We start from the raw sequence: 24,308 nt of genomic DNA, 5'->3' as shown, positions 1-24,308 counted from the left end.
ATTGCCCCTTCAGCCCTCTCCCTGAAGCTAGACAATTCAGCTCCTCCTCACATGTCCCTAACAACTTTCTAGCTGCTGCCCCAGTGGTGGAGCTCAGAGCAAGTAAGTCCATCAGCAAGTAAGTCCATGCATAAGCCCTTTAGGAGGAATGCGTAGGACTCCAGGAGCCCTCCATCTCATGCAGCCATACTCTCTGCTGGTTTTCACAGCCATGAGTTATGGGGATTTCTCTCCCTGGCACTGGAACCTTGGGCTGGGAAGCCTGCTGTGAGGATGGAACCCCTGGCTATTCACAGGGGACTTCTGCAGCCAAGATATCCCTCTTGATTTTTAACCACCACACGTGTGTGTGTGTGTGTGTGACTGGCCCCTTTGTGTCTCTGACCCTCCTACTGGTCTCAACATGGCTTCTTTTGTATGTCCTTAGTTATTGGAACTCTGTTGAGCTAGACTTTAGGTATCATGAAAACAAACAAACAAACAAACAAACAAACAAGCAAAAAACCAGAAAAAACAAGTTTTGCAGGGTGTGAAGAGACTGGAATCTTTGTTCATTGCTAATGAGAAAAATAAAATGGCATGGTTTCTATGGAAGAGTTCAACAGTTCCTCTAAAAGTTAAGCAAAGAACTAAAAGCAAGGACTCAAACAGATATGTTATACCAATGTCCATAACAGTATTATTCACAATAGCAAAAAGGTGGAAACGAAAATGTCTATCAAAAAATAAAGAAAACACAGTAAGTGTGTGTGTATACACATACAAGTGTATATTATTCAGTCTTAAAAAGGAAATTCTGATACATGCTGGATCATAGATTACTCTTTAAAATATCACACTAAGTGAAATAAGCCATTTACAAAGAACAAATATTGTTTGATTCCACTTATAGCAAGTACCTAGAATCAGCAAATTCATAGAGACATAAAGTTAAATATAAGTTACTAGAAGAAGGGGACAATGAGGAATGGGGAGTTACTATTAATGAATAGAGTTTCAGTTTAGGAAGATGAAAAAGTTCTGGAAATGGAGAATGATAATGGAGAATGTACAACACTGTGAATATACTTAAAATACCACTGAACTGTACAGTAAGTCCTCACTTATAAATGTCCACAGGTTCTATGACTTTAAGCAAAATGATGTATAATGAAACCAATTTTATTATAGCTAATTGATATGAACTAGAGCTAAGTTCTATAAAATTATAACTAAATTACAGAACCATCACTGGGAGTTGCCTGAGGTCTGGAGGAACAGAAGTCCTACAACTGGGAACATACAAAAGAAGTCACCTCGAGACTGGTAGAAGGGGCAGAAGCAGAAAACGAGCTGGTCCCACACCCATGTGTGGCATTTGAGCACTGGGAGGGATATCTTGGCTGCTGAGGTCCCCCTGGAAAAGCGAGGGGTCCCAGTTCCACACTAGGCTCCCCAGCCCAGGGTTCCAGTGCCAGGAAGAGAAATTCCCACAACCTGTGGCTATGAAAACCAGTGGTGATTGTGGCTGAGTGAAATAGTGGGCTGCAGAGTTGCAAATGTTCCTCAAATCATTCCCCGTTTGCCCTGAGAATACCTACTGGCGGCGCTTGCGGCTGCAGTGTTTATCTTGAGGTAATTCACAAATTACAGTCCTAACCTTACCCCCAAAGTTTGCCACAAAATATCTCGCTTTTATTATTATTTCCCCATCACTCTAGTATAGCGATAGTCTTTGGAAACAAATGACATCATTCTATTTATAGCATTCTGTTTTCAGTAGTGGTATTTTCATCTGCAAAATATAGTAATTCTTGATCACTGAGAATGTCAAATCCTAGAAAACGCAGCATTCTTACACCTGATGTTAAAACATTGTTCTCAAACAGTTGTTAGTCAAAGATTCATTTGATGAATCTGATTTATGCATAAATTTCTGTTACATTAGGATTAGAGACAAGTTCTGTTTAGAAATAACTCCAAGAACAGTTTTTATATTTTGTTTCCACATTGAGAAGCAGTCAGATTTGCTTCAGCTTCAAAAAGTATGTTTATGTAAATTTAAATAAAAGCTGATAGCAAGCTACACGTTTTTTTTCTAAACAGGAAATGGGTTAAAGGGCTTACATGAGGACAGAGTCACTCGCTCTGAGTTCTAGCACTGGAGCAAGTACTTGAGTGCTGGGGACATACAGGAACTGGATTTTCTGGCTTCGGTGCAAAGGCTAGAGGGGCGGCTTTCTCCCAGAGGTGCTGGCAGAGTCCACTATTTCTTTGTTGAACCTTCCCCACTCCTGGCATGTAGAGACTAGCAGCCACCATACCTGAGCTCCATCAACCTGGCTAATACTAGTCACCCTGCCTCACCCAACTTGCAAAAAACAGCAACAAGCCACCTCCAGTGTTTTTGTTTGTTTGTTTGTTTGTTTGTTTTTCCCATACAAATGGCCTGTCTTGGCTCATGCTGCAGATTTCCCAAAATCTCTCAAAAGTTCACAAAATCTAAATAAACAGTATCTGGCTTCAGCATGCCCCTGACCTCCTGCTGAGCAGCCCCAAGCCTGGCACTTATGGCAGCCAGCCTTGGTTACTGGCTTGGCCTCTTGCGGTACCTCTAAGCCCAGCACGCATGGCAGCCATCTGTGGATTATCTGGAGATTTCTGCCAGGTAGCCTCAGGCCGTGCACAGGCTGAACTTGGCCTGCAGCTGAGCACCTCCCAGAAGGCCTTGGCCTGGCACACCTAGTGGCCGGCTTAGTCCTAAGCCAGAGTTGGAGCACCACCCAGGACTGCATCTGAGGAGGACACACCCAAAGAGAAGACTAGGTAGGTACCAGAGCCCTGCTAAAGTGAATCCTGCTCTCTAGGGTCAGCCCCTCACTGGCCAATCCACACAACCAATCAGCCCATGGGTCAGTCTCTCCCATAGAAGTGCAAACAGCAACTAAGGATCAACCACACCAGGAGGGCATATACAACTCACACAAGAGACACACCTTGGGTACCTCACTCAGGTGACGAGAGACTGTGCCACTGGGCCCCACAGGACACCTATTACATAAGGCTACTCTACAAACCAGGAAGCCAAGCAACTCTACCTAATACATAGAAACAAACACAGGGAGGCAGCCAAAATGGGGAGACAAAAAAAAAGTCTCAAGTGAAAGAAGAGAACAAAGCTACAGAGAAAGAACTCAGTTCGAAATACTGGTTATAAAGATGCTCAGTGAACTTAGGGGAAGTGTAGAGGAACTCAGTATGAACTTTAACATAAAGATAGAAAACATAAAAATAGAGATCAAAACCATAAAAAAGAACCAGTCAGAAATGAACACAATAACTGAAATGAAAAATACATTAGGGGGAATCAACAATAGATTAGATGATACAGAAGATCGAACCAGTGATTTAGAAGATAAGGTAGCAGAAAACACTGAATCAGAACAGCAACAAGAAAAAAACAATAAAAAAAAATGAGGATAGTTTAAGGGGCCTCTGGAACAGCATCAAGCATACCAACATTTGCATCATATGGGTACCAGGAGGAGAAGAGAGAGAGCAAGGAATTAAAAACCTATTGCAAGAAACAATGATAGAAAACTTCCCTAACCTGGTGAAGGAAATAGACATAGAAGCCCAGGAAGTGCAGAGTCCCAAACAAGGCGAACCCAAGGAGGCCCACTCGCGGACACATCATAATTAAAATGCCAAAAATTAAAGACAAAGAGAGACTCTTAAGAACAGCAAGAGAAAAGCAGTTAGTTATCTACAAGGGAGCACCACAGAGTCAGCTGTTTTCTCAACAGAAACTTTGGAGGCCAGAAGGGATTGGCATGAAATATTCAAAGTGATGAAAAGGAAGGACCTACAACTAAGATTATTTTACCCAGCAAAGCTATCATTTAGAATCAAAGGACAGATAAAGAGCTTCCCAGAGAAGAAAAAGCTAAAGTTCTCCACCACCAAGCCAGTTTCACAGGAAATGTTGGAGGGTCTTCTTTAAAAAGAAAAAAATCTATATCAATAATATGAATAATAAATAGCAATAACTACATATCAACAATTACTTTAAATGAAAAAGGATTAAATGCTCCAATCCAAAGATAGGGTGGCTGAATGGATAAGAAACCAAGACCCTTATATATGTTGCCTACAAGAGACTCGCTTCAGCTGAAAAGACACACACAGACTAAAAGAGATGGAATAAGATATTTAATGAAAAATGACTTTAAAATAGAGTCTACAAAAAGAGACACAGAAGGATCCAGTAATCCCACTTCAGAGTATCTATCCTAAGAAACCCAAAACAGTACTTGAAAAAAAAAAGACGTGCATCTATACGTCTATTGCAGCATTATTTAACCAAGATATGGAGGTCACATGGGTGTCCATCAGTGGATGAATGGATAAAGAAGAGGAGGTACTGATATACAATGGACTATTACTCAGCCACAAAAAAAAATGAATGAAATATTGCCATCTGCATGGATGGACTTAGAGGGTATTGTGCTAAGTGAAGTAAGTCAGGCAGAGAAAGAAAAATGCTATTTGATTTCACTTACATGTGGAATCTAAGGAACAAAATAAACAAAACAGAAACAAATTCATAGATACAGAGAACATTTTGAGGGTTGCCAGATGGAAGCGGGGTTGGGAGGGAAGGGTGGGTGGTAGAGGGGGTTTAAGAAGTATAAATTGGTAGTTAACAAAATAGTGGGATATAAAGTTGGGGTCCCCAACCCCTGGGCCACAGACCAGTACTGGTCCATGGCCTGTTAGAAACTGGGCCACACAGCAGTAGATGAGTGGCAAGCAAGCAAGTGGAGCTTCATCTGTATTTATAGCCACTCCCTAGGACTCATATCGCTGCCTCAGCTCCACCTCAGATCATCAGGCATTAGATTCTCAGAGGAGCACTGGTCCCTGGTGCCAAATGGCTGGGGGCTGCTGATAAAGTATAGCATAAGGAATACAGTCAATAATATTGTAATAACTATGTCTCATATGGGTACTAGATTTATCAGAATGACCACTTCATAATTTATATAAATGTCTAATCATTTTGTTGTACCCCTGAAATATGATATTGTATGCCAACTATAATTGAAAAATCAAAAAATTATAAAAAAGAGTTCTTACAGTGTCTCATTATTATAACAAAATGACACTGAAGGAAATCATGTTATTCAAGGACCTGATATGCATTTTAAAAATGGTCAAAATAGTAAATTTTGTTATATGTGTTAATAAAAAAGATTATAGTTTTCTGTAGACGTCCCTAATCATGTAGAGTTGTCCTCTGTTCCTACTGTCCTAATTTTTTCCCCCACAAATGGTTGCTGAATTCTGTCAAATGCATTTACTGCAACTGATATAATGATGTGTTTTTTTTTCTTTAGGCTGTTAATATGGTGGATTACATTAATTGGGTTTCAAATATGGAACCAGTCTTGCACCCCTGGAGTAAATGGTACTTGGTAATGGTGTATAGTTATTTTTATATATTGTTCAATTCAATTTGCTATTAATTAAATTTTTTTTTGGTCTACATTCGTGAGAGATGTTGATCTCTAGTTTTAGATTTTTCTATTGTCCTTGTCTGGTTTTGTTTTCAGTATAATACCTGCTCCATAAAGTGAACTAGAAAATGTGCCCCAACTCTCTCTTTTATGGAAGAAATCATGTAGTACTGGTGTTGCCTTCTTTAAGCATTTGGCAGAATTCCTTAGTAAAATCACCTGGGCCTATAGATTTCTTCTGTGGGAGTTTAAAAATTACAAATTGGACTTCTTTAATAGTTATAGGGCTGTTCAAAGTATCCATTCTATATTGGGCGAGTTAAGGTAGTTGGTGTTTTTCAAGAAATAGGTGCATTTTATCTGAGTTTTCAAATTTATGGGTAGATATTCTTTTGATGGATACAGAGTATGTAGGAACATTCCTTGTTTCATTCCTGATACTGGTAATTTGTGTTTACTCTTAGTCTTGCTAGTGGTTCGTTGGTTTTATTGTTTTCAAAGAAGCTCTTTATTTCACTTTCTCTATTTTTACTTTTAATTTCATTGATTTCTGCCTTTATCACTATTATTTCCTTCCATTTGTTTCTTCTGAGTTTATTTTGCTCTTGTTTTTCTAGATTCTTGAGGCAGAATCTTAGATTACACATATGTTGATTAGATTCTGTTGGTTGTTGGCGTTGATGAGTTCTTACTGATTTTAGGTCTATTCTATCATTGAGAGAAGGGTGTTCAAGTCTCCAATTGTTGATGTGTCTATTTCTTTAAATTTTCTGTTCTCATATTTTGAAGCTGTCATTTGATGCTATACATATTGAAGATCACCATGTCTTCCAGGTGAACTGACCCATTTATCATCCTGTCTGGTAACTCTCTTTGCTTTGAAGTCTGCCTAACCTGATATTAATATAGCCACTCTTGCTTTAATTTGATTAATGTTTGCATGATGCATCTTTTTGTTTTTTAGCCTTTTAATCTGCCTACTCTGACTGTATCCAAAGTTTCATTTAGATGATATATAGGGTTTTTAAAAATTCACTATGCCAGTCTTTTAGTTGGTGTATTCAGACTATTCTAATATCAGTTATTCTTTTTCTCAGTTTTCTTATTATTGACTTTTGTGGGTTACTTGAACTTTTTTTTTTTTAGAATTCTATTTTGATTTATCTGTAGTGTTTTTTAATGAATGTCTTTGTATAACTTTTTAAGTGGATGTTCTAGGTGCTACGTTATGTATACATAACTTATCAGTCTAGTGGTGTTGTCATTTTACCAATTTGAATGAAGTATAGAAATCTTGCCTCTCAATACATCTTGCCCTTCTTGTTGAAAATAGAATTTTCTTAAGTACTTCCTCTAGAATTATATCAGACCATGTAATAATTTTTGCTTCAACCATCAAAATTAGTTTAGAAAATTCATGTGTAGGAAGAGTGCCTATTGTAATTACCCATACTTTTCCTTACTTTGTTTTCATCCTGTTCATGTCACAAGTCCCCAAGACCACCCTCAGGTTTGATATTCACTAGGAGGAATCATAAGACTCATCATATACTTGTATGCATGGCTATAATTACAACAAAAGGATTCAAGGCAAAACCAATAAAAGGAAATGGTATGAGAAGCAAAGTCTGGAGGAAACCAAGAATAAGCTTATAATAATCCTCTCCCAGTGGAGTCACATATGACCCACTTAATTCCTCCAGCAATGACTTGTGACAACATGTGTTAAATGTTTTCTAACATTGAGGCTCATAAGAGGCTCAGTACCCCACTTTTTGAATTGGGGGCTGGTTACACAGGCACTTTTTGTCTAGCACATACCAAAATTCAAGATCCTAGAAGGAAAGCAGGTGGACAAAATAAACCACAGTCTACGTAGTTTTAGGCACAGTGAGCCATTAATATCAGTTCTGGTAATGGTGCCAACCTTCTGAAATGCAAGATTCTGGTGACGGCCAAAGGATAATCTAGCAAGTAGGACTCTAAGGATAGCAGTCTTAAGTTTGCAATGTTAACTCTTTACTGCATAGATGTTCCAAGATTCCTTCTTTTATTGTTTCCTTTTTGTTTATAAAATTGCCTTTACTCATTCTCCTGGAAAGAAATTCTCAGTTTTTCTTCATCTGAGAATGTCCTGATTTCCCCTTCATTCTTGAAAGATATTTTCATTTGGTAAAAGATTCAGGGTTAACAATTTTTTTCTTTCAGCCCCTGAAAAACATCGCACTCCTTCCATCTAACCTCTGTAGTTTCTGATGAGAAATCCACCACCATTTTAATAGTTTTCCCCTTTAAGAAATGTGTTTGATTTTTTTTTGGGGGGGGGGAGCTGCTCTCAAGATGTTTTCTTCATTTTCAGTCTTTAGTGTAACATTTCTGTTCCCTTCTTTCCTTTTCCGTATATTTTTTAGTATTTTCTTAGTGGTTACTTTGCAGATTACGATTAACATTAAATTTGTAAAAATCTACCAATTTAGTTACAAACACTCTGCTCCTATACTTTTCTATCCCTCTCCCCTTATTTTGTAATTGTCACAGATTACATCCTTATACATGTATGCCTATTAACACAGATTTATAATTTTTTGTTTGTCTTAAACCATATAGAAAAAGCAAAAGTTATGAACCATACAAAAATACAATAATACTTGCTTTAATATTTTCCTACAAATTTACCTTTACTTTCTACAGTTTTCTTTCTTATAGTTTAGAGTTACTGTCTAGAGTCTTTTCATTTTGGCCTCCAGCATTTTTTGTAGAGCAGATCTACTGTTCATGAGCTCTGTCAAGTTTTATTTATCTGGAAGCATCTTAATTTCTCCTTCATTCTTGAAGGATAATTTGCCAGATATGAAATTTTGTTGTCATTTTTCTTCTGAGACTTAAATATGTCATTCCACGGACTGGTGGCCTCTATGATTTCTGATGAGAAATCAGCTAATTAATCTTATTGAGGATTCCTTGTAGGTAACAAATAACTTCTCATGTGCTGCTTTCAAAATTCTGTCTTTAGGTTTTGACAATTTCACAATAATATGTCTTGGTGTAAATCTTTTTAAATTCATTCTACTTGGAGTTTATTGAGTGTCTTGGATATATAGATTTATGTCTTTTATCAAATTTGGGGAGTTTCTGGATATTGTTTTCAGAAATTTTCTTCCTCTCCTTTCCCTCTGCAATTCCCATTATGTGTATGTAAGTACACTTGGTGGTGTCTCACAGGTCTCTTAAACTCTTCATTTTTGTTATTATTTTTTCATTTTGTTCTTCAGAATGGATAATCTCAACTGAAGTATTTTTAAATTCACTGGCTCTTTATTTTGCCTGCTTAAATATGCTGTTGAACTCCTATAACACATTTCACTTCAGTTACTGTACTCTGCAGCTCCAGGATTTCTATATGGTTCCTTTTTATAATTTCTCTTTATTGTTTGTTAGTCTCTACTGCTTCAAACATTGTTGACCTAGCTCTTTTAATTCCATGTCCATGGTTTCCTTTAGCTCTTTGTGCATATTTAAGATAGTTGATTTAAAGTCTTTGCGCTTGGGCTTCCTCATAGACAGTTGGTAGGTAGGCAGTTTAAAATGCCACCGTACACTCCTGTCACAAAGTAGGAGCTTCTTTCTTCACCAAATCTTCCAGTTTTGACTAGATTCCAAAGTTCTACAAAAATTAATTTTGACAGTTTTTGGCAGCTCATTAACTGCTTGTGGAAGGGTACAGAGCCATGAATTTCCCTTACTCTGCCATTTTTGATGTTGCAGAATTATTTTTTTTTAATTGTATGATCCCGCTAATATGAAATATCCAGAGAGACACAAAGCAGGATAGTGGCTGTCAGTATCTGGGGAGGGGAGCAAATGGGGAGTGATTGTTTAATTAAAAAATGCTTGAACCAGACAGAGGCGATAATTGTACAACATTGTGAACATACAAAATGCAACTGAATTGTACGTTGTAAAATGGTTAATTTTATATTATGTAAATCTCACATCGACAAAAAGTTTTTAAGTCACTTTCAAGATGTGTTTTTAAGGGCACTTTCCATATCCTAGTAGATGACCAAAAATAACACTTTCAACAGATTAGAAACAGACTATTCTCAGGGCTCTCGCCATCCTCCATACATTCACTAAGTATCATCAGAATCTCCCCCATGTTCCTTATACTTCCTGGTGTCAATACTCTGATGTAGAGTCAGGCTCCATGTGGGCTTAGTACATGGAAACTTCCTGTATTTCACTCTATCTATGACCTTTTCCCTTTATCAATTCTCTGGCATGAAACAAATCAAGAGTTTCACATTCATCGTATTTATAGGATTCTCTGTACCCTTATGAATTTTCACTTGTAGATACTCTGATGCTTGTTAAGTTGTGAATTTCGACTATAGACTTTTCCAAATTCATGACATTTGTGGGGTTCTATGGGCTGAATCATGTACTCCCAAAATTCATGTCAAAGCCTTAACCCACACTGTGTCTGTATCTGGAGATATGGCCCCCAAAGAAGTAAGCTTAAAGGAGGTCATAAAGGTGGGGCCCTAATACAATAGTCTGGTACCTTATAAGAAGAGGAAGAGACCAGGGCTCACTCACTCTGTCTCTGCCATGTCTCCTTTGAACATACAGTGAGAAGACAATCATCTGCAAGCCAGGAAAAGAGCCCTCACCAGGAAATCAACTGGCACCTTGAGCTTAGATTTCCAGTCTCTAGAACTATGAAAAATAAATTTCTGTTGTTTAAGCTACTAGTCTGGTATTTTGTTATGACAGTCCTAGCAGACTAATACAGATTTTGGTACTAAGAGTGAAGTGCTACTGTAACAAATATCTAAAACTGTAGAAGTGGCTTTGGAACTGTGTGGTGGGTAGAGGCCAGAAGAGTGTGGAGGTGCATGCTAGAAAAACTTGAGATTGACATGAAAGGACTACTGGTACGAATACAGTATTCTAATTTTTCCTCCAGGCAAAAGCCCTTAGTAGAAATGCCTAAGTGTCATATTGTATGTATAGGTCAGAATAGTTTATATAATTCAGATATGATACATAACACAATATCTGGAAATGCAATTTAAATAACCCTAAAATATGTTATTTTTATGCCTCAATTAACAAACAACAAAACAGATCTATTTGTTCTTTTATTCTTTGAAAATAAGTTAAGATTGTGGTCTCTTTATGAAACAAGTGTGTTATGAGTGCCTCACAGTCATCCAGGTATAGAAATTTCATCTTAAAAAAACAGCCACTCAGAATCTCATGCCCTGGCATCAATTTTTCATGAGGAAATGAATCAAAGGGAAAAAAAACATGTATATGAGAGACATTGGTCATAGGATGAAGTTCAGGATGTGTGGGGATCCCACAGGAAATGGTGGAATAGGAAAAGTAAACTGGTTTGGTGTTCCATTTTGGCTTCTCTATTAACATCATAAACGATAAAGTGAAACATACAAAAGAAAAGCTTTCCCTGTTACCTTAGGAAATATTCTGAATTACATGCACTGTTTTCTCTCAAAGGTATAAAAGGTTTGAGGAACACACAGCTCTCAACGATGGCTGATAACATCAAAACCAATCATTTTTAATTAATACAGAAACAGGCAAATATCCACCACATGAATACAGTATTAAGATCAAGTTCAGATCTCCTTACAAAACAAATCTACATTTGACATACTTATAGGATAGGCAATACAAAACTGAATTAGCACAATTGACACTATTTTGCATAATTAACATAGTCAGCACAAAAGTGGTCCATCCAGTATCTGTTTAGGTGGTCAGTAAATGTTAACTCCATTCGATTATGAAAATTCCCATACTGCCTAGTCTTAGGGATTAGAAAATCATTCCTTTAGGACATATATTCACTCAATTACTATTACTTCCAAATCCTTGATTTCAATATGGCAAATTCCTTTTCAAAATACTTCAAAGCTCAGCTTGCTCCAAGTTCAAGTCCACACTCCTCCGCCTGGCTTTCAGGAGTCAGGCTGAACTGTCTCCAACCAGGCTCAAAGCGGGTGAAGGCAAAGCCTTCATGGGCCAGGCAAGTAATGAGTGAATGAAGCAGGTGCCTTGGACTTGGGGTGAAGAGGAGCAAGGAATATGACTAGACTGTGGAGACACTAGTTGGCTCCAGCTACTTGTCATCCGCCAACAGTGTGGATTAAGGACAGTGGGGAATAATCTATTCTCAGAGAAGTTGGCAATCCAGACCTTTAGATGTAATCTTCCAATTTTTAAGTGTGGAAAACTCATTGAAATAAAAGCATGGGGCCGGCCCAATTAATCCATCCATGAGTCACAAGCACTAGCAAGTAACACCCTCACCTCTACAAAGAGAAAACTGATGTGACCAAAGGCCACTGGCTGCTCCAAATTTCCCATATGGTGAAGGACAGCCTGCCAGTCACTCAGTCTCTGAGATGCACTAAGTTTCCTGTCCCATTCCCACAGGAATGCCTTCCCTTAGCTCTTCAACTTGCTAAATCCACCAGGGGCAGCTTGGTCAACTCCTTCCTCAAAAGCCTTCCTTCAATTTGTTAGGCCCTGGGAATTGCTGGGCACATATGCAGGAATGTGCTAACTTTATATTTTGACTATGCTGATCACAATTTACTACTTGGTAAATGCTTAAGTCATGAGTGAAGCAGAGGTGTCTGAGAAAAGGCTCCAGGTAAGATGGGCCACACCTCCAAGATAAGGGCTAGATATGGCTTAGTACCAGCAAGAAAAACATGATGGGTCCATCCTGCAAGAACTAGAAAGAAATTTCAGGACTTACCTGGTCCCTGGTTGTCAGGAGCCCTGGGGTCATATTCCTGGTCTGCTGAGTGCTCTTTCTAGAGAACAGTCAAGTTGCAGAGGCAGAGCTGGGGAAAGAGAAGTGAGGGTGTGCTTGGGAGGAGTACCCTTCCATCCAGCCTCCTAGTTCAGGAGGAGTAAGGGGAGCTATGAAAGGCAGGTTGCAGAGAGCACAGAGAAGCTTATTTTTAACCAGTGTCCTATAAAGAAGAACCTCAGAGCTGGGCCAGCCGCAGGCTCGGCCTCAATGTCGGGTTGGGAAATGAAGCCCCCAGCAGTGGGGTGAGATTGTCACTGTGTGGACACTATTAAAAGGAAAAGGACCTCAGAGTGGCCAGAGGTGAGCACTCACACTGAGAAATAAAGTGACCTATCATAGTGAAAACAGAAGCTCCCTATCTACATCTGCCCTGAGGCCAAAGGATAAGACCCAGGAAATTCAAAATGGAAAGCACTACACAGAATGTAGATTTTGAGGGAGACCTGAAGCACGTTGGAAGCCTTATATAACTTGGTTTCATGATCCCTTCTACTTATATATCCAAAATTTGATTCCCAAGATGTGAAATGTGACTTGAAATTTAAGAATGGGCAATCAGCCAATGAACCAGGTGCTCAACAAATCAATTTTATTAAAAAAAACAAAACCAAAAAACTTCAAGAGGGGAAATTTTCCTTAATTCAAAGCTACTTAAGAAATAAACCATTCTTCGAATGTCATCTATAGGCCTTGTTTGCACAGATGAACATTTGGGGGACTATAAAGGAGAATTCAATATGAACTGGGTATTAAATGATATTAGAGAATTATTGTGAATATTGTTAGATGTGATCATGATATTCTGAATGTAGAGAAAAACAAGTCATTATTAAGTAATTGAAGTACTGAGAGTCGAACTGACATATTTGTAATTTTCTTAAAATTTTTCAACAAGTTAAAAGCATAAAGAAGAGGGGAGAGAGAGAGAAAGAGGAAGGAGAAGGGGAAGGAGGAGAGGGAGGAGGAGGTGGAAGAGAGGGAAAGAAAGAGAGCACACATACGTACACTCTTGTGGAATAAAAGGAGACAAAGAGATATCCATTAAATGCAATGTGTGGACCTTGTTTAGATATTTTTGAGGCAATCAGAGAAATCTGAACACTGACTAGAAATTAGATAGCATTAAAGAATAATACTAATTTTATTAGGCTTAGGTTAAGAATGGGCTATGGCGACACTCTCTGCAAATAATTTTGACTATGCTTAAATAAAAAATGCAAAGTCTACAATTAACATCATATTTAATGGTGAGATTAAATCAGCTTGCTCCAAGTTAGGAGGTAGATGCTGTCCTCCTAAGATCAAAAACAGGCAAGGCTGTCCCCTTTCACCACTCCTATTCCATATCATACTAGAATTGCTAGCTACTGTAAGAAAACAAAGGAAATAAAAGGCATATGGATAGGGAAAGAAGAGCTAAAACTGTCTTTGTCTGCATATGACTTGATTGCCTATGTAGAAAATCCCAAAGAATCAACAAGAAATTTCTGGAACTAACAAGTCATTATATCGAGGCTGCAGGATACAAGGTTCGTATACAAAAATAAATTGCTTTCTTACGTACCAGCCATGAACAAACAGAATTTGAAATTAAAACCATTACAATAGTCATATGAGCTCCCAGGAAAGTGAAATACTTAGGTATAAACCTTTTAAAAATTTGAATCAGATCTATATGAGGAAAACTATAAAACTCTGCTGAAAGAAACCAAAGATCTAAGTAAATGGAGAGATAGTCCATTTTATGGATATGGAGACTCAGTATTAAGATATCAGTTCTTCCCAACTTGATCTATACACTCAACGCAATCTCCATCAAAATCTCAGCAAGTTACTTTGAAGATATCCTCAAATGGTTCTAAAGTTTATATGGAAAGGCCAACACAATACTAAAGACAAACAGTCGAAGACTGACACAACTGGATTCCACAACTGACTATAAGGCCACGGTAATTAAGAGTGTGGTATTGGCAAAAAAAACCCCAAACAAACAGAGAGCACAGCAACAGACCCACACAAATAGAGTCAACTGATCTTTGACAAAGGAGCAAAGGAAATTCAACGGAGAAAGGATTATCTTTTCAATGAATGGTAATACTGAAACAACTGGACATCCACATGCAAAACAAAAAAAAATCTGGACATAGATCTTACACCTTTCACAAAAATTATCAAATGGATCATAGAACCAAAGGCAAAATGTGAAACTATAAAATTCCTAGAAGGTAACATGAGAGAAGATATAGGTAACCTTGGGCTTGGCAATGTCTTCTCAGATGTAACACCAAAAACACAATCCATGAAAGAAAAAAATTGGTTAAGCTAGATTCTGTTAAGCTAAAAACTGTTCTGCAAAAGATACTGGTAAGAAAATAAGTCAAGCCATAGACTGGGAAAAAATACATAGGTATAAATACATAGGAAAAAAGTAAGTGAAAAAGAGAAACAGAATCATAATCATAGGTAAGAAAACTTACTATGCCTCTCAGTAAGTAAAAAAATAAGTTGACAGTAAATCAGTAAGAAAACAGATTTGAAAACACTATCAGGCAGTATTGATCCAATCTACATTTATACAACTTTAAAGCCAAATGCAGAAGGTGCACACAGAATGTTTACCAAGGTAAATGAAATTCTGAGGTATATAAAACCAATCATCAATTTCAAAGGACTAAAATTTAAAAAGAGTATGTTCTTTGCCCAAGATGGAACTGAAGTAAAAATAAATAACAGTAAGATATCTACAAAGACCTCCATATTTAGAAATTAAGCAACACTAGTCTAAAAGGGATACGGATGAAAGCAAATATTCCAAAGGACATAAAGAAGTGTTTCGAACTTAATGATTATAATAAAATGATTCTAATAAAATCAACATATCAAAACATATCACAGTGAATAATGCAAATATCTTTTAGGATATGGGTTTTCAAGTTTTGGGGGTAAATATCCAGTAGAGGGATTGCTGGATCATATGGTAGATTGATTCTTGGTTTTCTGAGGAACCTCTATACTGTTTCCTATAGTGGCTGTACCCATTTGCAGTCCCACCAGCAGTGTATGAGGGTTCCTTTTCCTTCGTATCCTCTCCGACATTTGTTATTACTTGTTTTGTTGATTAAAGCTATTCTAACAGGCGTGAGATGGCATCTCATTGTGGTTTTGATTTGCATTTCCCTAATAGCTAGCGATATTGAGCATCTTTTCAAATATCTGTTGGCCATTTGTATGTTCTCTAGCATTATTCACAGTGGCCAGGACATGGAAGCAACTGAAGTGTCCTACGATAGATAATTGGATAAAGAAGCTGTGGTACATATATACAATGGAATATTACTCAGCCATAAGACGAGACGAAATACTGCCATTTGTGACAACATGGATGGACCTCGAGATAATCATGCTAAGCGAAATAAGCCAGACAGAAAAAGTTGAAAATCGCATGATATCACTTATATGTGGGATATAAACCTAAAAGCAACAAATAAACAGGACAAACAAACAGAGACTCATGGACATGGACTGCAGACTAGTGATTATCAGAGAGTGGGGAGTGGGGGAGGAGCGCGGAGGTAGATGCAGTAAAGGAGGTCAAATGAAGGGGGATTAGGGGGAGGGAGAAGTGGGTAAAGGGGATCAAATATATGGTAGCTGAAGGAAACTGGACTTTGGGTGATAAACACACAATAGAATATACAAATGTCAAATTATAATGTACACTTGAAAATTATATAATTGTATTAACCAATGTTACCCCAATAAACTTAATTAAAAAACATATCACGACTAACCAAATTTGCGATACGGATTTGTTATGGGCTGTACTATGTTTCCTATCAAATTCATATGCTAAAGTCCTAACCCCCAGTACCTTAGACTGTGACTTCATTTGGAGACAGGTTCTTTAAAGAAGTAATTAAGTTAAAATGACATTATTAGAGTGGGCCTTAATCCAATATAACTGATATCCTTATAAAAAATTTGAATACAGACAGTTCCAGAGAGACCACGTAAACACAGGGAGAAGGCCATCTACAAGCCAAAGAAAAACCTCAGAAGAAGACAAAACTGCCAACACCTTGATCTTTTACAGCCTCCAGAATTGTAAGAAAATAAACTGCTATTTAAGCCACCAGTCTACGGTGCTTTGTTATGGCAGTTCTAGCAAACCAATACCACAGTTCTAGTTTTTCTTTAAGGGAAAATTATAGCTTTCAATGCACCAAAAAAAGAAAAGTTTTAGTTTACAAAATTAATTTATAAAATCACCTAGCACCTTAAGAAGCTAGAAAATAAAGAGGAAAAAAAACTATAAAGAAATTAAGCAAAGGTTGATTATTTGCAAATATTAAAATTGCTAAGTCCCAGGCTTGAAATTGTAAAAAAGAATCAGAGGAAAATCTTCATGACATTGGAATGGGCAATAACACCAAAAACACGAGCAACAAAAGCAAAAATAGACAAATGAGGCTACATTAAAAACTTCTGTGCAGCAAAAGAAACAATCAATCAACAGAGTGTAAAAGCAACCTACAGAATGAGAGAAAATAGATGCAAACCATATACCAGACAAGGGGTTAATATCCAGAACATATAAAGAATTCCTACAACTCATTAACAACAACAACAAAAAACCCTGATTAAAAATAGGCAAAGGACTTGAATAACTATTTCTCCAAAGAGATACAAATAGTCGATAGCACATGAAGATGCTAAACATCACAAATTATCAGGGAAATGCAAATCAAAATACAATGAGATACCACTTCCACCTGTTAGAATGGCCATTATTGAAAAAGCAAAAAATATCAAGTTTGGCAAGGATGTGGAGACACTGAAACTCTAATGTACTATTGCCAGGATTGTAAAATGGTGCAGCCACTATGGAAAACAGTAGGAAGGTTCCTCGAAAAATTAACAATAGAATTATCATATGAACTATCAGATGATCCATCAATTCCACTTCTGGATGTATCTCCAAAGGAATTGAAAACACTATCTTGAAGATACATTTGCAGAACCATATCAGCCAAGATGTGAAAGCAATCTAATTATCTATTGACAGATGAACGGATAAAGAAAAAGTGGTAAATACAAAAAAAAGGAATATTATTCAGCCTTTAAAAAGAAAATCCTGTCTTTTGCTACAATATGGATGAACCTTGAGGACATTATGCTAAGTGAAATATGCCAATCACAAAAAGAAACATGGCATTATTCCACTTATATGAGGTATCTAAGTTAATAGAAAAGGAAGTAGAATGGTGGTTACCAGGGGCTGGAAGGAAGAGGAAAAAGGAAGTGCTTGATCAATGGGTAAAGTTTCACTCATGCAAGATGAAAATGTTCTAGAGATGTGTTGTACAACAATGTGGATACAGTTAACAATACTGTACTGTACATATAAAAATTGTTAAGAGGGTAAATAGGTTATATTTCCCACAAAAAATAGTAAAAGAGGATCAATCTATAATAAAAATTGCTAAATCCATAGAAAGAGTGATTAAATAAAAGTCAAATGATCAGTATCAGGATTGAAATAGGAAACATTACAAATTATGCAGGCATTAAAAGGGATGCCTATTAAAAAAAATAAAACCATTGGCTCAAAGTTCTAAAAAGTTAGATGAAATGGACAAATTCCTTGTTATCAAAACTAAAATAGAAATTTGGAATATCTCTACGTCTGCTAAAGATATAAAAATCATAATTTAAAACTTTATCAGAAAAGTCCAGGATCACTGATTAATTCATAAAATATTTAAGTAGGAAGAGAAGGGAATACTTCCCAATTCACTTTATGAAGCCAGCATAACCCAAATATCAAAATCTGAAAAAGATATTACAAGAAGTAAAATCACAGACCAATATCCTCATGAAAAAATCCTTTAAAAACATCAGCAAGTCGAAACGAGCAATATATTATAAGGATAACATATCATGAACATGTGAAATTTATCTAAAAAATGCAATGTTAGTTTAACAATTGGAAAACAATCAATGTAATTATTTTCATTAACAGAATAAAGGAAAAATATCACCTCAACAGTTGCAGAAAAAAACATATGACAAAATTCAAAGGTTATGCATGATTAAAAAATCTCAGCAAACTAATAGAAATGTCCTCAACTTAATCCATAAGCATCTGCAGAAAAACACCTAGAGCTAATGCCATACTTAATGATAAAATAGTAAATGAAATCAGGAACAAGGAAAGGATATCTGATCTCATCAGCTTTAAGCAACATCTGATTCACCAAGACACTATATATGCTGTGAAATAACTCCCAACTTACAAGGATTGACATTATACATAATTTGTTCTTCGATCTGAGTGGAATTAAACCAGTAAAAATAAGTTATCTAGAAAAATCCCAAATATCTGGAAATGTAATTGAGACTGGGTGAAGAAATACTGGATTTATCGAATGTAGACAACTCTCTTGATGATTTTCATTATAAAGGGGAGCAGAGAGATGAGATAACTGAAGGAAGAAATCATGACTCTCTTCTGGTCAAAACCCTGCAGTGGGTCTCACTGACCACAGAACGAGATCCACACCTATTATCTTGGCACTCATGGCCCTCCCCAGTAACAGTCCAACCCCCTTGCCCACTCGAGTTCCCATCACTCCCCCAACAAACATCTCTTTCCAGGCAGAAAGGATAACCTCTCCTATCTTCGCAGCTGGGTGCCAAGCAATTACCCAGGAGGAGTCAAGAGCCAGACAAGGTCCCTGAAAGAACCATCTCAACACCAGCAGGGCAGCTGGACAGTTGGATGCACCATGAGAGCCTTAGAGTCCTCATGTATACATCCTCTGGGACTGAAAGGGACAGTGGGAGTAATTCTGCCAGAGAATACTCAGAAATCTTTGCCCTGGTGAAATATCTGAGCTAGTTGGTTAACAAAGGTGAATGTGTGAAGCATAAAAGCACGAGGGAATAAAACTGCATGGACTGGAATAGAGTCCCATGTGGCTATAAGCAAGAGTCCAGCTGAAGGGTGAAGGATGATTCTGGAAAGCCTGGTTGGGGTGGGGGGCAGTTCAGAATAGATACACTCTTCCTGAGCACTATGTGCCAAGCACCCTCACCACTTCCAAAGTAGGATCACGTTTCCACCTCACAACCCTAACACTGCTATTAGCCTTGTTTTACAGATGAGAAAAGAGGAGGGACACAGATTGAAGGCAAATGCCCAAGGATAGAGTCATACCAACAGAGCCTCGGAGTCCGACTTCAAAATCCGCAATAGAGGACCCTTTTAAAACAGAAAGATGAACTAGAACAGGGGAAAGACAATAAGCTGAGCAAACATAAAGGTGAGGAGAAAGGAAAAGAGGAGGAAGAATTGACAAGACTTAACAATTCATAACATTAGTGGACAATCTGGAAAACACAAGGAGGCCAGAAGAACTCTGAGATCATGCAGACTGTGCCAAGAGGCAGAATCCTGCCATTAAAAAAGATCAGCAGGGCCAGACCGGGTGAGTAGAAAAGCGAATGGGGATAGAGAAGGCAGATTTCCACTATGGTCCTGCACACACCCCTTAGTTGGGTTGTTGAGAGCTAGATTTGAACTGTAGCAAAGCATTTAGAGAATTTGAGAATTTGACCAGAGGAGGGTCATGATTTCTTTCTTCAGTTATTATCTCATCTCTCTGCTCCCCTTTATAATGAAAATCATCAAGAGAGTTGTCTGCATTCGATAAATCCAGTATTTCTTTACTCAGTCTCAATTTCATTTCCAGATATTTGAGATTTTTCTAGATAACTTATTGTTACTGATTTCTTATTTAATTCCACTCAGATCAAAGCACAAATTATGTATGTCAATCCTTATAAATTGGGAACTGTAGCAAGGCATTTAGATGACATTAAGGAATTTTAGTTAATTTTGTTGGGTGTAACATGTGATTTAAAAGTTGTTTTCTTTAAAGTCCTTATTCAAAAGAGATGCAAACAAGTATTTATAGGTAAGATGTTATCTGGGATTTGCTGCAAAATACTTCAGCAGCGACAACTAAAAGAGCAGAATGTTGACAACTGCTGAAACTAAGTGAGGGGCACCTAGGAGCTCTTACAGTATTCTCACTACTTTTGGCTGTATTTGTAAAATTTTCATAATTTTAAACTTAATGACTTATCTCCCTTCACACCCCAAAATAAGGAAAAAAGAAAAAATCTTAAGGAAGTGAGGAAAAAACTGCAAAGACTAGGTGGTCTGATTCCTGCCTTCTATTGGTGTCATTAATGTCATCAACAGAAGTTAATGTCATTAGAGAATGAGACCAAGGATCAGGAGAAAGTGAACAAATGTTTTATTTTTATTAGCATTAAGTATATGACATGAACTTGAAAAATAGAGCACCTCCTTTTGAATTTCCATTCAAACTTTGAAAGCTAAAGAACAACTAGCTCCAAGACAAAAGGTACTACATCATTTCCCTCTCTATAAAATGAGAATTTTACTACTTAATGTACAAGATAGCTGAGGAAATAAACTATGGCAGTGAACAGAAAGCATACAGCCAGCAACATAGGACTACAGCTCTCAAAACACTTCTCCTCACCTTTGTTTTGCCAGCACTCCAAGGACCTGAGAATACTGTTGGGTGAATGTCTGAGAGGGAGTTCCCTGTAGATGTTGGGAAGCCTCTGAATGAGGTCGGAAGGCTGTGACTCTTCAAGAACAGGCCTGGCTTCAGGGTAAACCACCTGCAGCTCTGAGCCCAGAGAGCATATTACACCCAAGATATCAAGGCCAAGAAAAGCAATGTACCCTCTCCATTATGAGCAAAGACACCACAGGAATATAGGGAAGTGCTGCCCACCTGAGATAGGGCTGCCAGGCCCTTAGGAGTTCTCCCTTCCCTAACAGGCAGCCCCTCTGGATCCGGGGGGTGCACGGGATGCTCCAAGGAAGACCTGGGCATAAAAAGCAGCTCTGGTCTCAGGATTCTCTTCCAGCCCAGCTGGTAGGGTGGAAACCCCCAATCCCGTAGCTGGGGTCCTCTTCACCAAAGTATTAGAACCAGGAAGGGAAAGACGGCCAGAGGGGCAGAGTCAGGGTTTTAGATCAAGCCAGCATGACATCATCTTTCATGTGCCTATGCGTTTAGTAAAAACACAAATTAACGTTACTGAGCACTTAGCATGCGCCAAACAAGTTTTACCTCTTTCCACACTGAAGACAACTTCATGAGAAAGGGTTAGACCTGTATTTGAACTCTGACTTCAGGCCCGGCATAGGCCCCTGGGGAGAGACAGTGCTCAAAGAGAAGCACACTTGGGATTGCTGATTTGGGCGAAAATGACAGGTTCTCATTGCTAAATGGTGAATCTGAGTGATGAATCCATGGAACCTCATGGCTACTTCTGGGTATGATTGTAATGTTTTCATAATGAAAAGTTAAAAATAAGAATTTAAGTGCGGATGTCTTACACGCCCCCCCCAATCCCCAGTAATTCAGGGGGTCAACTAGCAGCCCCATGGGGCTGGGGAAAGTTCTCTGCCCCGTGAGCTCCACTTCACTTCACCCCATGCTCAAGAAAGTCCCGACGCCGGAGGGAGCTGTCTGGCCACAAGGATGTCCCAAGCAACCCAGGATGGCAGACTCCGTCAGCCCTTCGAACTTGCCAGGGGCTCGAAGTTCGCTGACCCGGGTCGCTCGGCCCCAGTCATCCTCCACCTCCTTCACCCAAATAAGTCTAGGTGTCTGCCGCAGAACAATGCTTCCCCCAAAACCCGAATCCTCGGGGCCAAGGAGCGCCTCCAACCACCACGGTGGGCATTATCCAGCCGCGCGCCCCCATGAACCCTCAGGACGTAAGCCGGAGCCGCACGCCCACAGCTGTGGGGATGTCTGCTCTGAGCCAGGGGTGCCGGTGTCCCCCAAATCACCCTAACTATTCCCGGCCTCTCCAGGCCAGGACGTTGGGCACCCAGCCCCCGACCGCGCCCGGAAAATCAAACTCAAGGAACCCGCGGTCAAAGCGAGACTTCTCCCGCCCTCTCTATCCCGGTTTTCCCGACCCTCCTTTCCTGGGCGCCGGCTGCCAACGCAGACTCGCTCACCACAAGTGCGGAAGGACCGTTACCACACGCCAACCTACCCCCGGGGGCGTGGTAGAGCGCTACCCACAGTGCCTCTGGGAGGAACTACAATGCCCACAATGCCCCGGAGCGCAGACTACTCTACCAACAGAGTTCCCATTCCCACTATGAGGCGGAGCTGGCGCGGAGCGGGGGTGTCACACTACCCACAACGCCCCGGGGCGGGACTACAATGCCCGCGATGCCCCGTGGCGCGGTCCCGCGCTACTCGAAATGCTCCGAGGGCACGAGATTAAGTTAGGCACATTACCCTGTAGTCCGGGATTACGCTACACACAGTGTTCCTGGAGTGGGGTCTGCAATAACCACAATGTCCCCGAGAGCCGGCGCACACTACCCAGACTGCAGCGAGATGGACTATACTCCCATAACGCTCCAGGGCGCATGTCGCCTTCCCAGAGAGCCCTACTGGACTTGGTCGTTCAGTGAGGGCGTCTGTAAATCAACCCCTCGATTCCATTGGAGCCCGCGCTCACGTGTCAGAATTAGTCACTTGGGCTCTGGGAGAAATTGTGGAAAATCAAGCAAGTAAAATCAAACTGCCCTGGGGTTACATGGTGGTTCAGGTGAGCACTAAAATCGTTCTTATTGAACTTAATATAGAGTCCTTGTAATTTTTATTTTTTTTTAAATGAAGAGATGTTAGTTACCTGGATGTGTATTTGTCCTCTATCCTGCAAATTCATCCTCGTGTTTTTACATTTAAATAACAGCATGTAATGAATGAACTTCTAAAAAATGCAAAAGGTACTGGAATTTTTCTTTGTTAAAGAGAAGATTCTGAAGCTTTTTTTTAATATAAGAAAAAATTAGGAAAAACTAAACGTGAAGACATTTAAAGCTACAAAATGACATTAATATAACAATCATCGATTAGATGAAACAGAATAGAAAGTTCAGAAACTGATATATCAAAATCGTTATAAAAAGACACACTTCTAGGAATTTGACAGAAGTTTTCAAATTACTTCCTATTTGCTTCTGCCTAAAATGAAGTAACAGGAACCAGATTTAGCCTCTTCTCTAAAAATAATTTAAAAAGGAAAAGATATGTGAAAGAACAGGTTTGAAGCCATTGGACAGAAGCCAGTGAAGAGCAGTGAACCCAGAGTGATGGGTAAGGAACCAGGTGAGCCTTTGAACTGCCCCATGGAGAGAAATTTCAGGTCACAGGACAAAAAAGGGAACCCAAGAGAAGGGTCCTCCTTAAGTATCAGTTGAATACCAACCAACAAGTGCATGTGCAACCCCCAGGACAGAAACACTAAAAAGGATTAGAGGGAAACACTGTGAGTTCACATAGGGCCAGGGTTAGTGCTTGTTCCCACCAGAGTGGCAATCTTCATATTTCACAGTGTGGAGTAAAGTACACCAGGTCCTCAAATAATGTTTCATTCAACATCGTTTCATTTTAATGCTGTTGAGAAAAAAATTGATTATCAGTCACAGGCAACTGTGTGGTTTGCACGTTCTCCCCATGTCTGTGTGGGTTTTTTCCAAGTATTCCAGTTTCCTCCCACATACCAAAGATGTGCATGTTTGGTTCATTGGTGTGTCTAATTTGTCACAGTTTGAGTGTGTGTAAGCACACCCTGCAATGGAAGGGCATCCTGTCCAGGGTTGTTTCCTGCCTTGCACTCTGAGCTGCCAGGATAGGCTCCAGCTGCCCTCGGCCCTGAACTGGAATAAGTGGGGTGGAAAATAATTTTCTTACTTGTGTTTATTAATCATTCTTAAATATATGTATTGCTCACATTTATTACAATGTTTAATATTAGAAGTGTTTTAGGTCTTTATTTAGAAACTTGATGTTTTTGTGACCAGAAATATGTCGTAG

The 24,308-nt window shown here is 38.9% G+C and overlaps 1 protein-coding gene across 1 annotated transcript in view; it reads right to left on the bottom strand.

Annotated features, from left to right (window-relative positions):
- The window catches only part of ZNF169 (zinc finger protein 169), a 43,062-nt gene extending 20,678 nt beyond the window's left edge, over positions 1 to 22,384 (bottom strand). Inside the window, 2 exon segments of the mRNA XM_039875727.1 lie at positions 20,928 to 21,080; positions 21,189 to 22,384. Of these exon segments, the coding sequence (XP_039731661.1) occupies positions 20,928 to 21,080; positions 21,189 to 21,290 (255 nt within the window). The 5' untranslated portion in view covers positions 21,291 to 22,384.
- Positions 22,385 to 24,308: the final 1,924 nt, after the last annotated feature.

This window comes from Pteropus medius, unplaced genomic scaffold, assembly GCF_902729225.1.
Source record: "Pteropus medius unplaced genomic scaffold, Ma_sr-lr_union100, whole genome shotgun sequence".
In the NCBI taxonomy this organism is placed as follows: domain Eukaryota; kingdom Metazoa; phylum Chordata; class Mammalia; order Chiroptera; family Pteropodidae; genus Pteropus; species Pteropus medius.
The sequence above is the reverse complement of the archived record's forward strand: the minus strand, read 5'-3'. Positions and strand labels throughout refer to the sequence as shown.